This window comes from Lepidochelys kempii, chromosome 6, assembly GCF_965140285.1.
Source record: "Lepidochelys kempii isolate rLepKem1 chromosome 6, rLepKem1.hap1, whole genome shotgun sequence".
Lineage (NCBI taxonomy): Eukaryota > Metazoa > Chordata > Testudines > Cheloniidae > Lepidochelys > Lepidochelys kempii.
The window spans coordinates 65,535,144-65,553,356 of record NC_136385.1 but is presented as its reverse complement, the minus strand read 5'-3'; the positions used below and the strand labels follow the sequence as shown (position 1 = coordinate 65,553,356).

At 41.0% G+C, this 18,213-nt stretch overlaps 1 protein-coding gene across 1 annotated transcript in view; it reads left to right on the top strand.

The window, feature by feature from the left end:
- DCAF5 (DDB1 and CUL4 associated factor 5) overlaps positions 1–18,213 on the top strand; it is a 111,635-nt gene that overhangs the window by 74,573 nt on the left and 18,849 nt on the right. Inside the window, exon 7 of the mRNA XM_073348451.2 lies at positions 13,787–13,853. Coding sequence (XP_073204552.2) covers positions 13,787–13,853 — 67 coding nt within the window. The remainder of the gene's footprint in view (positions 1–13,786; positions 13,854–18,213) is intronic.

Here is an 18,213-nt window from a genome sequence, read left to right as displayed (position 1 = left end):
AATAAAAGGGTTAATTTGTATCCTGTGAATAGAACAAAAAGTGTCTTGAATCTATGGCATGCCCTCAGACATTACATCACCACTCAGCCTCTTCTGTTGACATTACACTGGAGGGGAGTTTCAGGAATGCTCCACTTGCTGCACTGCAGACTGTTCAAGCTCCCTATAAAAAATTACAGCTTTCATTACGTTTAACTCTGCACACTAAACTCTGGGGATGGATAATATGATTTGTGCCCATCAACTAATCGAACGATCAGCACTGCTTTCTCCCAAACAGGATTAGTTATATGGTTGCTAAGCCCCATAAATTGGGGGGGGGGGAGGGTGTTGCCGTGGTATAGAAATCTAACTTTTGTTGTTCTATCCTGCATTCGTTCTAGTTAAAAGGACATTTTTGAGGCAGTGGTACTTATCAGTGTCTAATTCTTTAAAAATTAAAGGGAGCTTTTCCTCTCTAAAGAGTACATGTATGCTTTTCCTGTGCGAAAGGATGCCGGAGTATGAATGATAGCTCATGGCAACTAATTTCTCTTGCAGTGTCAGGTCTTGAAATGTAAAGGACTCATGTGCAAATATGTTTTTGGGGGGTTTTGGACAAGCTTACATAAAAAGGAATTTAGCGTCTTACTATATTTTACAGAGATAAAATTGGTGTCTGTCAGTTAGCTTGCTGAATGGCTGGTCATCTTTGATTTTTTTTAAAGAACGCAGTTGGAACTGAGCTTTGTATATAGAAGCTGAAGAAACCCAATTCCATAGCCAAACATCACTTTCAGTGTTTGTCTCCCCTTCCCCTCCTCCCATCCCATCCCAAAAGAGACTTCATGGGATCTGAGTTGCAGCAGAAGTGATAGAGAACACCCCCCTTTGATTCTGCTGACTCCCCCTCATCTTCCCCCAACCCTCCTGCCCTGTACATTTCTTCTCCCTCATTTCCTGAAGACCTTAGTAGGAGAGCCTTAGTCCTCGGGACATTGAGGTTAGCACAAAAGGAGCTGTACTCCTTCGCTCCTTTCAGGCTCTGCAGGCAAGGAGCCCTGATTTCATGCACTTTCAGAGGTTTGCAGAATTGGGGCTCCTTTTATGTGCACTTTAGGAACAGTGTCAGGACTTCTCTCTTCAGGATGATGGGTATGGTCTGGTCTATGCTTTTTAAAAAAAAAAAAATTACCTGTTGCTAACAAAATAGGGGCCAGCAGATGGGTGCAGCTGAACTGGTACTGAATGCTGTTTAACTGCAAGTGTAGACAAGGACAAACTGTGTTCAGAACCAAGCTTAAAATATGCTCTTTTCTAAGCGGATAGTGATAAGAAGGCTAGGAATTTTGTATTCTCATAATTAATAGAACTTTCTATTCAATGCGTTCAAAAGAGCTGGAAAAGCATGCAGGATGCCTGCAGCTATAGCAATGTTCAGAAATAGTCTACATCTACCCCTCTTCCTTTCCGCATGCATAGAAACTTCTTCTTTGTTTTCTTTGGGACGTAGTGGGAATATTTTCCTTGCTGCAGAAATATGCAATCATAGACTTTCAGTTACTTCTCCTGGTGATTTAAAAAATCAGTTTTACTATGCAGTAGAGTTTGCAAAATATTGATCGATAGGTTTTGATGACAGTTTTGTATGACCGGTCTTTAAAATTGCCCCTTGGACGCTCAGTTGCTTTTAAGATTGGGGTGTGTGTTGGGGGTGGGAGTAGTGGTTTGATTTGAATTTTCAGTGCAGTTCTTTAGTCTCTGTTACACAGCCATCTGGCTTTTCTTGTCCAGTCAGTACAGTTCATTAGACCAGCATGTCTCTTCCGGGACAACAATCAATCAATTACTGCAGAGAAAGCCTTTGGGGATCTCTGTAAGTTGATCAGTACATGGTTAACAGTAGCTGATGACTGTTTCCTTCTCCAACAGCTGTAATTGGACAAACAGTGTATGCTGTGTAAACATTTATGTAAATGTTATAAATGGAGAAGATTCTTCTCTTCCCTTGATTTGCTTCTTGTGGATGAGGGGTGGTTTTAAGTCCTGTTTATGCAACAGTTTGAGCCATGTTAAGTAATTTAAAGAACCAGCCTGGAAAACAGTTTCAGGTTAATAGAATTGTGCTGGTTAGGGTGAAAAAGGATAACTTTTTTGTTTTAAGCCACTGTTTTTGTTATTACCATAACACTTAGGAGCCCCAGTGTTCTGGGCACTGTACAAACACGGAACAAAAACGTGGTTCATGTCCTAAAAGTTTACAATCTAAGTATGAAACAAGACAACAGATGGATACAGACAGATCGAGGGGGTACAAGGACACAATAAGACTATATTGGCCAGCATTATGAGTAGTGGGTCTTGTGCACCAGCAGCCTAATCATAGTCAAATTTGTGTGTTGAAAATCTCTCTCAATCCTCTTGGTCACACTACATAGGCCTGAATGATTTTCAGTACGTCTTGTGCCTTGTCCACACCTGTGGCACAGCCATGTTAAGGGAATTGGTTTTCAACATTAACCAAACTTAAAAACAATTTTAGGACACTAGGCAAACTTATACAGTAGATTGGGGGCATTTAGATTGTGAATTTGGAAAGGCAGAATAGCTGTGTTGCATAAATCCTATATATTTTATTCATAAAGGACAGGGTCTTGCTTTCTAAAGTGAGTCTTGGAAGGCAAAACTCCCCACAGAAGTGTCATCAGACTTGTATTCTTTTTAGTCTTAACCAAAATAAAATTCATGACTAAGTTATATGCTTTTTACATAGAATGGTTTGGTTTCCTTTTGTTTGATCTTCCAGAGGGAAAGGTAGATTTGATATCTGTACTCAGGGAAAGAGATGGTGAAGCTGGGAAAAAGGCACTTGTTACCTCAGGAATGCAAATAAGTTTAAGTAGCAAATGTACAAATGTTTGCTTGCCTGGGGATGGAAACTTGTATAAATCCCTGAAGAAATGAGCAGGTATGGAATGGAAAGCTTCAGACTTTCTCAGTGTCACAACTTTGGCATTTAAATGGTGCCTCTAGAAACAAGATGCCTTGTATGACTATTGATATGAACCTTCTTTTCTGCCTGATTAAAAACTTTTTTTGATACATATAGTTACCAAGGCTTTTAAAACATAGCAAAAATTGTGACGGCTGAAGGTTAAGGATTTAGCAGGAAGCCATAGCACTACCTACAAATGCTAAACTAATGAGCCACCATTATCCAGGCAGGAATAGACGTTACAAGAGTCCTTTCATAGAAAGGACAACAGGTAGTAAGGATGGGCTGGAAATTTTGCAGACAACAAATAAGAAATTCAGTTGATCAGATGAGATCTTAAAATTGGCAATAATGTGAATAGGGAGAAATGATTGTCTGTTATAGATTAAACAGAGGCAGGTCATTCAGGAAGAATTGAACTGAAAGCTTGCCCCACTTCAACAATTGCCTGATAGAGAGGCCAAGACTAAGCGGCTTATGGTGTTCCTATGTTGATGTCCAGTCCTGGAATGGAAAAACTAACAATTAACAATGCCACAGTAATAGTCCAATGATGTTATCTAGTCTGTCTCATCCACCAGTTTCCTCTGTAGTCTCTCAATTTGTTTCCTATTTTATCTACTCTGTTTTGGATGCACCTATTGTTATAGTATCTAAACACTGTACTAAGTAAACAGCTGCGGTTTTTAGACGTTTAATGGATAAATAATATTTCTGTCATCGCACATTGGAACCTATACAAGGTGTCATTTAACAATTACAACCCATTCTTGATTGGGACCATATCCGGAAAGAATTCTTTCCTGAACCCCCACTTCTGGCCTTCAAAGAACCCCCCAGCCTCTCCAAGCTCATCAGAAGAAGCAAACTCTCCCCAAATCAGAACACACCAGCTGAAAGCTGCACCAGATCTCATCAGAGCAACGGATGCAAAACCTATAAACATATCTTTACTGCTTCGATGATCAACCCCCACAACACACCTTTCAAGATGCAAGGGTCCTACATGTGCCTATCACAACATGTGGTGTACCTCACCCAGTGCACTAAATGTCCCAATAACAACTATGTGAGTGAAACCAGACAATCACTGTGCTCTCAAATGAACTCACACAGGAAAATGATAAAAAAACAAAAATACCATATCCCCTGTGGGTGAACGCTTTTCACAGAGTGATCATGCTTTGATAGTTCTTATTCTCAAAGGAAACCTGCTCAACACCTTCAAAAGATGAGCCTGGGAGCTTAAATTCATGACTTTGCTAGACTCTCTTTATTAAAAAAGATAATGGACGGAGAGACACTGGATGTATGGCTTATAATAGCAATTTATAACCTACTAACAACCCCTTCCCTAGTTGCGTCCCCCCACCTTTATTTCCCCCATGACTGGAGGGGTCTTAATGGCCTTGAAATGTGTGTTTAACTACTTATGCTAAACAATCTGTTCCACCTTGTATTTGGACAGGTCTACATTACAAACTTGCATTGGCACTGCTGTAGAGCATCTTTACCAGAAGCGCTAAGCCGATGGGAGAGGATTAATAACTCCATCGCAACGAGAGGTGGTAGTTCTCCTGGCAACATAGCTCTGTCTACGTGGGGGGGTTAAGGTCAGTATAACTATGTCGCTCATGGCGGTGGATTTTTCACACCCCTGAATGACGTAGTTATACCAAAGTAAGTGTGTAGTGTAGTGTAGACCTGGCCTTTAGCTATGACACTAAATACATTTCCCAGACCTGAAGAAGATCTCTCTGTAAGCTTGAAAGCTTGTCTCTTTCACCAACATAAGTTGGTCCAACAAAAGACATTACTTCACCCACCTTGTCTTTCAAATATCCTGGGAACAACATGGGTACAACACCACTGAGTACAGCATTTCTATTCATAAGTTTTTCTAATCCTAACACATGCTTCTAGGAATAATTTCCACCTGCCTCTCTACATACTTTTGATTGGGTATACTAACTCTCCACTGAGCCAGGGTAAGAAGGTGTTAATAGTCTGCCCTCGATACAGGTACTTAAATCAGCTCTACTCCACAAGCCAGGTCCTTCGGCTGGAGATAGTAATAGGGAGGGATCAGTCAGGAGGAGGGAGGCCTCAGAAGTGGCTGCCCTGATGAGGAAAACTCATACTGAGAGGCTTAAAGGGAGCTGGGTTCACAGGCTTGGGGACTACAGCCAGGCATGGAGACAACAGTCTTGTGTGTGGAAGGAAGGGCTTGGTCAGCAAACTGTTTAGTCTGGTGTTGTCTTGTCTTCCAGGGAAAGAGGGGAGCCTAGACATGAACTGTTTTTCCTGTCAGGCTGTGGTATTTTGCTAATAGTTTTGCACTTTTTTTATTATTATTATTTTATTTTATTTTTATTAATTTGGAGGCATTTCCCCCAACTTCTTCCATAGACGTGTCCTTATTTTTGTCTCAGATGTGTCAGTGGGCATTCTGTGTTAGCCGTACTGAAAACAGGTCCTTGATAAATAACAAATTCTCTTGTTGCTTGCACATGTGCATATTTTCTATACCCAAGAAATGCGGAATTAATACAATAATTCCAGTGGAATTGTAAAGTAGATGTCAGTCAGTTAATAGTCTCCATATGAAAAATATCTCCCTTGTTATCCATTTGAATTTGCCCTGTAGTTCTCATATCTTAGGACTGATTTAATATGATGGAAGGCCTAATGGCAACTACAGATTTGTATTTTATTTTTTAAGAGCAAAGTGGGGGTTGAGATGGATATAGAGTTCCACTTATTGGAACAGACTTAAGTGACCCTTCCTTACACACATACTTTGCATTAATCAATATAGCAGTATAACAGAATAAGCGTTTCATGGAGGTAAGAGAGAGTGGAATTCTCTCATTCTTCATATAGGAAATATAGATTGAAAGATGCTGAGAGCTTTCCAACAGGCAACAATAGGAAAATAAAAACTTGAAGGCAGTAGGGTTCTAGAATGTGCTAATATTTGTTGTGCAACTGCAGCAGCAACAGATCAGATCTCAACTTGTGTGTATCGCCTGTGGTAATTTCCTTTGGGAGACTTAAGTGGGGTGGAGGGAATGGGAGGAGCTGCAGTGGACCAAAAGGGGAACACACAAGTCTAGAAGTAACTCTTCCAAAGTCGTAGTCATAGCACAAAATGCTTGGAATTAACATACTTACAGCTCTGAGAATGAATCTATGCATTCTTCAGCAGCAGATATTAGTTTTCTTCCTTCTAAGGCAACTTCTGAATTGGCAATTTGTTGTCATCTGGAAGTCTTTTCCCCTTGTTGTTGCGAACAGCATAGATAGAGGTTGATCCTTCATAAGAACGTCTATACTGGGTCAGACCAATGGTCAGTCTAGCCTAGTATCCTGTCTTTCAGGACAATGGCCGATGTCTGGTGCTTCAGAGGGAATGAACAGAATTGGTAATCATCAAGTGATCCATTCCCTGTCGCTCATTTCCAGCTTCTGGCAAACATCCTTGCCCATTCTGGCTAATAACCTTTGATGGACCTTATCCGCCATGAACTTATCAAGTTCTTTTTTGAATCCTGTTATGGTTTTGGCCTTCACAACATCCTCTGGCAAAGAGTTCCACAGGTTGACTGTGTGTTGTGTGAAGAAATACTTCCTTTTGCTTGTTTTAAACCTGCTGCCTGTTCATTTCATTTGGTGACCTCTCATTCTTGTGTTGTGAGGAGTAAATACACTTCCTTACTTACTTTTTCCACACCAGTCATTATTTTATATACCTCTATCCTATTCCCCCTTAGTCATCTCTTTTCCAAGCTGAAAGTCCCAGTCTTATTAATCTTTCCTCATATGGAAGCTATTCCATACACCTCATCATTTTTGTTGCCCTTTTCTGTAACTTTCCAATTCCAATATATCCTTTTTGAGATGTGGGGGACCAAATCTGCACACAGTATTCAAGTTATGGGCTTACCATGGATTTATATAGAGACCATATGATTTTTTTTCTGTATTATCTATCCCTTTCCTTAGGATTCCCTTTAAAAGAATGAAATAATTATGTGCTGATTCTTAGGAAATGCTTTTCCGTTAATGGCACATGTGAACTTTCTGCATGCTAATATCTACGGTAGTGATCAACTACTGCAGCAAAAATGCAGACAATGAAGCAGGTGTTTTTAACATTGGTGGAGGCTTCTCCTCCAAAGATCTGAGCATGTGAGCTCTTCCCTCCGTGTCTGGCCTGATTCAAAAGTCACCGCTATTTCACCAATCCTCTATTTGGGGGCCCACCATTTATCCTTTCAGTATTTCCTAACACCCTTGTGAGTCCATCACTGCTGGCTTACCTCCATGAGCCTCATCAGTGTTACTCTGCAAATCAGCTGTTAGAAGATACTCTTAGTCTTGCACATTCCATTGCAACCTAAGATCAATGGACCATATATAAAGTGGAGTCTAAGCTGACATAACATTGCTTATATGGCTCCTTCAATGGATGCCTTTCTTTAAACCAGCTTAGTGGCTTTCTGCCACTTACCAACATATAACCATGGTGCTGTGTACTCCATGGCAACAACATTTTAAATTCTACAGCAGTATTAATTCATTCTATTATGAAATACACTTCATTCCTATTCCTATCCTCCAATACCACATGGAACTATGGTTCACTTAAATACTAATTGAAATAAAATTAATTATTTTCAAAAATGGATGTTGAAGCAATCCTGGACAGGTGGCCCATTTACATGCCCCAGGCTTTGGATCCAATGCTCTTGTACAGACAGCACAGATTAGAACCTTCTTTCCTCTCTGAATGTGCCAGGGACATGGGGAGGTTGTAGATGGCTTCAGCAGCTCATCTTCCTCTCTTCAGTTGCTGCATTGTTCTTCAGCCAGTGCAGCTCACATGCCTACACTCCTGGCTGCTTCCCAGTGCCGGACTGTAAACTGGACTCCTGTTCTGGTTCCCTGACCCCTGCTACGTGGCTCCATGCAACAGTGCAGGGAGCATGCTCTGTCATCCAGTTAACCGCTATTGTGAGGAAAGCCGGAAAACAAGAGACAACTACAGGGAGATCCTGGAAGGGCAGGGAGATGTGGGGTGGGAGGAATGTTGGCTACTGGCTTTTACAGCAGCAAAATGGCAAATTCTGTGATAGAAATGCTGAATTCTTGGTATCTTCTGAAAAGTGGCTTTTTATTCCTACCCAAAGTTCCAAACTTCCATCTCTGAGCTATTGGTTCAAGCTGTCTGCAGACTTGTGTAGGTGACTCTCTTCTTCAGTTTACGCTATTAATAGCTTTTGATGGCTATCGCTAGGCACAACTCACTATTTAAAATGAAAATTGGGACTCTGGTACATCTGTCTGTGGCAAGAAATGAATTCTGTGGCAAATTCTGCAGCCTCACTTCTGAATTTGGCCCACTGACTCTAAAGTGAGTTTAAGCTTGTGCAACTTCATTAATGGGCTAGGAGAGAGGAATGTAGTATGAAGTGAATGACTAGCAGAAAAGTTTAGGAGTAACTTAAAAAGTAGGAGAGGAGCTTTTAACTTCCTCTTCCAGCTCCTTGGCATGCAAGTTATGGCAAGTTAGAATCCCTAAAACTTGGACTACTAGACCTACGTACACTCACTCACTAAAGTGCAACTTACACCACCACGTACGTAGCCTCAGTTTTTCCCTTTGTTACTAGGTTCCCAAAGAGTTTTTTGCTCCCAAACCAGACTCTTAGCATGGCTGCAGCCTGATGCATTTTGAAGTTTCCAGACAGGCTGTATGCATCTGTTCTGTTCTTTACAAATGATTTTTCTTTTGATTTCTCTTTCCCTTTCCCCTTTAAAAAAATAAATCTGAAACTAATTTTCTGGTTATTATCATAGACGTATCCTAGAATACCAGGGTTGAAAGGGACCTCAGGAGGTCATCTAGTCCAACCCCCTGCTCAAAGTAGGACCAATCCCCCATTTTTGCCCCAGATCCCAAATGGCCCCCTCAAGGATTTAGCTCACAACCCTGGGTTTAGCAGGCCAGTGCTCAAACCACTGAGCTATTCCTCCCCTCCGAAGTAATATATGTACTACTTTTGTAGTACATATATTATCCAAAGCAAGACATGAGGTACTGGGTATGACAATGATTTTGGTAGAGGGGGAAACTTGAGGCATTATTGTTCAGCATCAGCTCTTTTTTGATAGAAGTGTTTAAATTTAGCTTTCTCTTAAACCATTTTCAGGGATATTTTTGTCGTTTTATTTTCAAACGAGGGCTGTCTTTGCCCTGTGCTGAACAGTTCCTGTTTTGGTTACGTTCTGGGGTAACAAATGTTGACAAGATGGCAACCCTTTATATAATTTAAACAACTACAAAAACGACAACAAAACTTTCCATGTAGCCTTTTCCTGTGTAACAAATACCTTTTGCAGAACTGCTTTGTTTCTTGAACTGTTTTTGTTTGGGAGGCTGCCTGCGTAAACCTTAATTTATGTAGATCTGGCACAGTCGCCTAGCCTGCTGTGGGCTAGCACTTACAAGCTATCATATGAAAGAGAACCGCTTATATTCCTGGCACCATTAGGTCATTTTGGCACTGGTAAGCTGCCTAAGTGCCTGAACATGTTGGCTTGTAGGAATTACTCTTTGGAGTGCTTGGCACTGAAAGGAAGAGTCTCTAAGCAATACAGAACTAGTGCACACAAGTTTTGTAAAGCAACTGGTATTTGATCCATGCTCCTTCACATTAGTAAACAGGCAATTTGCATTTGTAGATGCTTACTCATACCCATATAGTTTTAAAATTGGAGCTGGGAGCAGAAAAGAATAGTTGCTTGCATTGTGTTTGTGGGGGCAATTCCAGAGGTCTGATGTTGCATTGTTGTGGCAGCACACATTTTACCTGTACAGCAACTAGCATATTATTTACAGTTTTTACAAGGTTATGTGTTTCTCCATGTAGTTTGGCTTTATTTTTGTTTTAGTCCTGTGTTAAGATCACAGGACCTGTCTCTTCACAGCCTGCTATCACTCTGCCTGATGAGTTTTGTTTATCCCTGGAGAATGGAAATCAGTTAAACTCAAGCCGGATAAGCAGAGCTTATCTTCTGTCAGGGGTCAAGAAAAGGCTAAATTTTCTTTCTCTCTGTCACTCACAAAAAAAGTTTGATTTTGGGGGCTAAATTAATCAGATTTTCAGCAATTTAAATGATTCATAAGTCAGTAGACCCAACAGAGTTACTTTCAGTTTACATCAGGGTAACTGAGATCAGAATATGCCCCTTTGTCCTTGGTTTGCATACCCTGTTGTCCATCATCTGAGATTAAGGTAAATGAGTCACCGAGCAGGTTGTTGGAAGATGTGGTAAGAGGTGGTTTTTGTGTCCCCTGGCAACTGGAAGGCAGTGAAATGTTCTCCTTTTCAAATGTCCCCTTGTCATTGTGACAATGTCACCCTTAGGATGCCACCTGATGTGCTGAGATACCACTGAGCCCGCCTGTTATGCCAGGCTGGGACCCTTTTTACCTGTCTTGCTGAACCAGGCTATTAAGCCTCCTCCAGCCAACACACAGGCAGGGCCACACCCAACTGCAAGATGAAACAGACACTGAGATCAGTTCAGTTCTGGGAAGGCTCAGCTTAAGGGACTTGCCCCAGCACTCAGGTGTCCACCTCCCCTTGGAGTGCAGATCCAAAGGTATATTATGAAATATGCCTCTTTCCTCAATGTGGAGGAAGGTATGCACAACTCCTTGCCCTCCTCCCCCAGTTAGAAATTACAGAAACAGGATTTAATAACAAAACAAATGTTATTAACTATAAAAGGCAGATTTAAAGTGGTAGCAAACAGAACAAAGCAGATTACTAAGCATATAAAACCAAACACTCAAACTAAGCTTATTTCACTAAAGAAATTGGTTACAAATAGTAATTTCTCACCCTAGATATTGTTGCAGGCAGATTACAGAAAGTCTTGAAAGACAGCTACACTGGTCTCCAGCTTGAAACCTCATTTAGTATTATTCGCAAGCTGGTTGTCCTTCCACCTGGGGCTCAACCCTTCTCCCCTCAGTTCAGTTCTTGCTTCCAGGTCTTTTTCAGTGTCTCTTAAGGTGGGGAGGCAGAGGAGAACCTCAGTGATGTCACTCCCCTGCCTTATATAGCTCTTTGTCTCCCAGTGGAAGATCACTGGCATTCCAAGGGGTGGGTCCAGTACCAGGTGACTCAGACCCATTTCTCTGCAGGGCTGTAGCCACCATTACTTGTAGGCTGTTCGGAGCGTCCACAGGAAGACTAAGTCCTTTCACAGTCCATTGTCTCTGCTAATGGCCCATTAGCCGTGTCTGGCTTTTCCATTGTTGCCCCTGAAGGGCTAATTGGGGTCGATGCCCAAAGTAACACATTTGAAATACAGATTCATAGTTAATATTCCTAACTTCAGATACAGAAATTATACATGCATACAAATTGGATAATCACATTCAGTAAATCATAACCTTTCCAATGATATCTCATATGAGCTATCTTGCATAATGTATATCTGTTATGTCTCATCCATATCATAAGCATATTTTCATAAAGTGACACATCAGAGTCATAGTGCAAAGGTGCAGTATGCAACAAAGAAGGGAATACATAAAGTAATGTGCAATGTGCCTTCGTGTACAGGTGAGTTGCATCATACACGCATTTAACTTACGCAAATTCAACTGTACGCGCTCGGCAAAAAAAAAAAGAAAAATAACAAGATACGTGTAGATAGTGTGGGCGATTCAGCCCACCATTCCATTCAATGAGCGTATGCCCCGGAGTGAGCATGAGATGGGAGACGTGAATCTGCTGGTCCCTCAGTCGGTCTCAGTTCCTGCGTGCCTCTCATAGTGTGAGCATCTCGCCTTGCTGAGTGTGATTCTAGTGTTTAAAGATACTGTACACATTTTTCATACAACTTGGCCCCTAAATGCAAGCCAACTACTTCATCTGGTGCTCAACTGAAGAAACGGCGATCTGTTCCAACACTGGAGGAAAACACTGGCTGTGTTGGACTTATTGAGAGACGGTATGTCGGTCTCCAACGCGGCGCGTAAATATGGCCACAACGAATCTAGCATCCATGCCATCAAGATTCAAGAGAGAAATTCGTCAAGCCGTGGCATCAAGTGCTCCAATAACTGCTAAGGTGACAAGCCAGGTGCATGATAAGACTTGAGTGAAAACTGAAAAGGCATTAAACTTATGGCTGGAAGACATGAACCGTAAACGTGTGCTTATCGATGGCAACACGTTGCGAGAAAAGGCTCTTAGCCTCTACACACTGTTCAAACCTCCAGCTGAAGAGGGACGGCATTCTGATGAGAAGGAATTCAAAGCCAGCCAAGGTTGGCTTAACAGTTTTAGGAACCGCTTCAACCTCAAAAACATGCAGACTACTGGTGAAGCTGCATCTGCCAATGAAGAGGCAGCAAAAGCCTACCCCGAACAATTAAAGAAAATCATAGAAGAAAAGGGCTAGCTTCCGGAACAAGCTTTTAATGCTGATGAGATTGGGCTCTTCTGGAAAAAAATGCCCAACTGCACTTACACTTCGAAATCAGAAAGATAGGCCCCTGGCTTCAAAACAGCTAAAGACCTTATGACTGTTGTGTGGCAATGTGTCTGGGCATTTAATAAAGCCAGGCTTGCTCTACAGGGCTGCAAATCCCCGGGCCCTAAAAGGCAAGAACAAAAATCTCCTGCCTGTGTTCTGGCAATCAAATAAAAAGGCTGGGTGACGGCAGCATTATTTCTGGATTGGTTCCACAAGTGTTTCATTCCGGAGCTCAAGCGGTACCTCGAAGAGAAAGGTCTTGACTTTAAAGTGTTGCTGATCATAGAGAATGTTCCTGGCCACCCTGCGGCACTCTGGTTTGTGCATAATGACGTTGAAGTAGTCTTTCTTCCCCCCCAGTACCACCTCCAACCTCTCGATCAAGGTGTGATTCGCTGTTTCAGGGCCACGTACACGAGGCTTACGTTCTCACGGATACGTAGCACTATGGATGCTGATCCTAATCTTAATGTGATGGAGTGTATACAGTACTGTACTTTATGGGCAATTTAAGGGATTTTCAAGGGTAATTTTGACTATACATGATTTTCGCCTTATGCACTGACTTTAGAAGCTAACCACTGCGTAAGATGCGACTCCCCTGTAAAGCATTTGTTCATCCATTATAGGCTGCTGAAAGGAGGTGCTGTTTGTAACCTTCTCCCCAGCAAAACTATAAACCAAAAAAAAAGTACAGTATTGTGATAAACTCATATTTGCAGCGTTGCCTGAAATTTAAGAAGAGAGAACTAGATTTGGTCATTTTCCCTCTAGTGACTAATAGCAAGATGATTCTTGGCAACAGTGATTTGACTTTTCATGATAATCTTCATAAAGGCATCAGTGGTGCAGGTGGTGGTGGTTGAATATATGGCACATCCTAGATGCTGGTGGTGTCTGAGGATGAACAATTTTGAGTTTAGGAAAAGGTGAGAGCTCAAAGTTCGGGTGGTTGGGTCTGGGATTTTGGTCTACATCCATCTCTGCTTTGGAGGCTAGACTCCGTAGCAGACCAAAAATAAAACATGGACAGCAGACGCTTGCTTCGAACTCTCGTCCTTTTGTGTCCAGAGTTCTGTGATTCCTAGTTGGGGCAGCAGCCTGTCCAGACACAAAGAGAAGTAAAACTTTTGAAGTTCTAAAAGTCATGACCAAACAGCTGGAATTCTCTCAATTCACTTTTAAGAAAGAGAACCTAATTCAAGTGATGCCTCACCTGTAATTTGCTTTATTTATTTTTATTTCTAATAGTACATCCTCTCTGGCTCTGATGACTTCAACTTATACATGTGGAGAATTCCTCCGGATCCAGAAGCAGGTAAGCTTGTATGGGGAATCTGACGAATACTAGTGTTAAATATTAGGTACCTCTCAAAATATCACACAGTATCCTACTGTATTATAGATTGAGGCCACAAGGGACCCTCATATACTCTATTCTAGCCTGACCTTTTGCATAATGTAGGCCCTAGAACTTCACCCAGTCTCTCCGTTGCATTGAGTTGTGCTTAATCTAGAACATATCTTTTTAGAAAGACGTTGACTCTTGATTTAAAGATGTCAAGTGTTTGGAGAATCTACCACTTCCTTTGAACTGCTTCAGTTATTAACCCTCACTGTTGAAAATGTGTACCTTATTTATATAGAATACAACTAAGTATGACATATTTTGCTGGGGGCAGGGATCAGCATTCACGCCCACTCCCTGTCAGTACTTGGCTCAAGTTGGGGAAGCTAATGATCCAACCTGCGGACCAAATTCGGTGATGAATCCTGGCCACGTGCCACGTGAGGCACTTTGCACATACACTAATAAGAAGATGCCTTCCTGTGCTACAGTTACATAGTAATGCAGCAGATAACTTGCCTTAAAAGTAAATTGCCAAGTTTTTATTTTATTCTTAAAAGCTGTTCAGGTACAGTGAATTATGAGAGCTAGGGAGAGTAGATCATAAAAGGCTCAGCAAACTGGAGAACTTTGGAGAAAATGAGGCCTCTTAATTTTGGACTGGTTATTAAACTTGATTCTATATAATAATCTACTTTATTGGGATAAAAAACTGATGACTATGTTTAGACCATAGAAATTCAAAGATATTAACGTCTCTTTACCAGGATTATATGGATTTGCCCTGCCTTTTCCTTTGACTTAACTCTTTTCCTCTGACTCTCTCATCCTTTCTCTAGGAGATCTCTCTCCTCATTTTCCTGTGTAACTTTTTGGTTTAAAACAGCTATTTGAAATTAGTAAGAGAAAATATGTGTAGATTCTAAATTACACTTTTATATTCTAAAATAGGCCTGTTCATATACTCTTCCTTTACTTATCCGTCAGTTCCTGGATTCAGGATACTGCTTTTCTCTGGCAATGGATGCTGATGGCCCTAATATCTAGAGGATCCATCCCTCTGTTCGTTGTCTTCAGCTATTGGCTGTGAACCACACAATCTTGAACTTGGTGCTGAGCAGATGAGCACCTGTGTACAAGGACTGATACCTAGAGTTAGCACAAATTAACATGTCATGTTAGTCAACATTTTCCTGACCGGTTTCAGAGTAGCAGTGGTGTTAGTCTGTATCTGCAAAAAGAACAGGAGTACTTGTGGCAGCTTAGAGACTAACAAATTTATTTGGGCATAAGCTTTTGTGGGCTAAAACCTACTTCATTGGATGCACGCAGTGTTTCATGGTCTCTGTGTGTGTGCGTTTGGGTGCGTGTATATGTATATCTTCCTACTGTATTTTCCACTGCATGCATCCGAGGAAGTGGGTTTTAGCCCATGAAAGCTTATGCTCAGATAAATGTGTTTGTCTCTAAGCTGCCATAAGTACTCCTGTTCATTTTCCTGACAGTTCTTACTGTAACTTGAGGGTAGGAGTAGTATAAGCTTTCAACACTTCCGTTACAAAACTAATTGCTTAATGTCAAATGCAGTAATCAGAAAATCACGAGATAGAGTATGTATATCTTGATCTCCTGTAACTTGAGTGGTTCCCTTTTTGGAAGACTTTAGCTGAGCTCATACTCTTGCTGGTAAATCATTCCTATCTCATATAGGCATCACTTTATTTGCTGATATTATGCCACTCCCTTGAGGAGGCCCAATTTAACTGTCCTGTGCTGCTAATCTGTTTTTAAACCCTGATGCATGTTAATGTACCCATTGAACATTTCCAGAATTTGATCTGAGAATGACTCTTCAAGATTTTCATGAGTAATAATGGGGCCATTATACATCTTATGGATATTGGCTTCTGTGGTAATTAATTTGCCAGCCATCCAGTTCATCTAGGATGAACTGATCTGTAGTTATCTGTCTTCTTCACTCACTCCTTCTTCCAACCTAAGAGCGAGTGGGAGAATTCTCCAGAATTTATGTAGTCTTCTTTGTTGTGATAAAAGGCATTTTCTAAACTGGCAAGGCAGTTTTTTCAACCCAGTGAGTGGGGTTTGACTACAAAAATTACCAACATTTACTTTTATTTAATTTTAAAAAATCTCCTTCCACGGGCGTGCTGAGGCCTTTTTCACCTCACACCACCTAAGCTAATACAGGAAATTCCCTCCTGCTCAGTTTCTGGCCTCCAATACGAGTCTTAAGAAGTGTCTGTCTGTATGCCCATGATCCAATAAGATAGAGTGATGGCAAACACAAATGTTATGAATTAAAGTTTTACAAATAATGTACTGTACTGTACTCTTCTAATTATTGGTATTTTTAGTAAAGAGATGACTACAGCTGAGTTATGAGCCCTCTTTAATTGATTTGAGACATATTTCTATTAACACACATTTAAGGGAGCAGTACTGATGAATTGTGTATGATATGGTACCTTTTTGCAAGCCTAAAATTGCTTTTCAGAATTACTAAATACGGAGAACTTCACTCATTACCAAAATGTAGCCACTTCAGGAGTGGAAAGTGATGATAGCTGTTTAACAGCTCATAGCATTACTCGACAGCAGATTAGGGGAGGCAGTAACCTCATTTGGAACCGGAAGTATAGAATCATAGAAGGTGAGGGTTGGAAGGGACTTCAGGAGGTCATCTAGTCCAACCCCCTGCTTGAAGCAAGACCAATCCCCAATTTTTGCACCAGATCCCTAAATGGCCCCCTCAAGGATTGAACTCACAACCCTGGGTTTAGCAGGCCAATGCTCAAACCACTGAACTATCCCTCCCCCCAAGTACACAGTCAGGAAGCATCAGAGACCAGAAAAACCAACAACAGTAAAACTACTAAACATAGTTAAACGTAAAAGACTTTTTAAAAAAAAAAATAATAAAAAAAAAAAAGGAAAGGAAACCTTGTCAAATTTTTGTAAACTAAAGACACTTTTTATGTTTGTTTCATTTAAATTAAGATGCTTAAAAGCAGTATTTTTCTTCTGCATAGTAAAGTTTCAAAGCTGTATTGAGTCAATGTTCAGTTGTAAACTTTTGAAAGAACCACCATAACGTTTAGTTCAGAGTTATGAACAACCTCTGAGGTTCTTCTGTATGTGCAGTGTAACTACTTGTGTTGGCACCTTTCCAGGATACTGGAACAAACTCTGCTACTCTTGCAAATAATTGTAGTTTAGAGATGTTTCCCCAGTGGGCAGGCTGGGTCATTCCCCGCTCCACAGTAAGCTCTCCAGTGATTTGTTCAGCCTAGTTTTAAATGCCCCACACAACGGGGGCTTTCATTGCTTACCTTGCGAGACTTAAGTGACGATACAATAGTTAGGAAGCTTAAAAGCGTTTTTCCAACTTTCTCCCTATATGTTTGATCATTTTTAATAGGGATAATGTAATATACATGTATAAGTGCCAGCAATCACACTTCCTTCACCTTTTCCCTCCCTCCTTGAAGATGGTGGAACATTTGGTCCTGTGCTTTCCCTACATCCCCAGTTCCTATCCAGTTCTCAGTTACTATTCAGAAATAATCATTAGTGGCTTGGTGAGTTTTTTAGCTAATTCCCTCATTAAAGCTATGGATTCCTCATCGAAGGGTACAAGTGGGCAGAGCCTCAGTTTTATCTTTCTTCTGATGGATAGCATTTCCTGCAGCACAGGGCACCCTAGCACTATGCTGGGACATTGGTCATTTATTTGGGTGACCAAATCCAGTATTTCTACAAGTTTCTATTGGCAGTGAGGAAGGCTGAAGTGAGGTGAGATGTAGGCCTCACCCATGCTGCTCAGCAAGACTGTTAGAACCTTGTTTAACTGTTTGTGGTTTTTCAACAGAATTTACCAAAACCACGGTGGGATGTGTGTGTGTGTGTTTTAAATATCACTCCGAGAAGCTGTTTTAAAAACAGGAATTTTATTATTTTGTGGTTGGAGAAGGTGATCAGATGATCACTGAGTTATTTAATTGAAATGACTGTTACCAGACTTTTGAGCTGCTTAATAAATCAGAACAGCAAACTGCATTTCCAAATCTCCCTTAATACCATCTTTGACTGTAACTCTGTAACTGCTGGCAGTAACAGGCCTGTCATTGTGGTCCAGTTACTAAACTAATTGTGGCAGTTTTCAGCACGACTTATGCAATTTTTCTTCCCTTTTTTGCAATGTCATTGCAAATGCAAACAGCTCTTCATGCTTGAAGTATTAGATGGCAAGATTTTATTGCATTGGAGACAAGTTTGTGCTTTAAGCTCTCCAAGTCCCAACATGATTAGT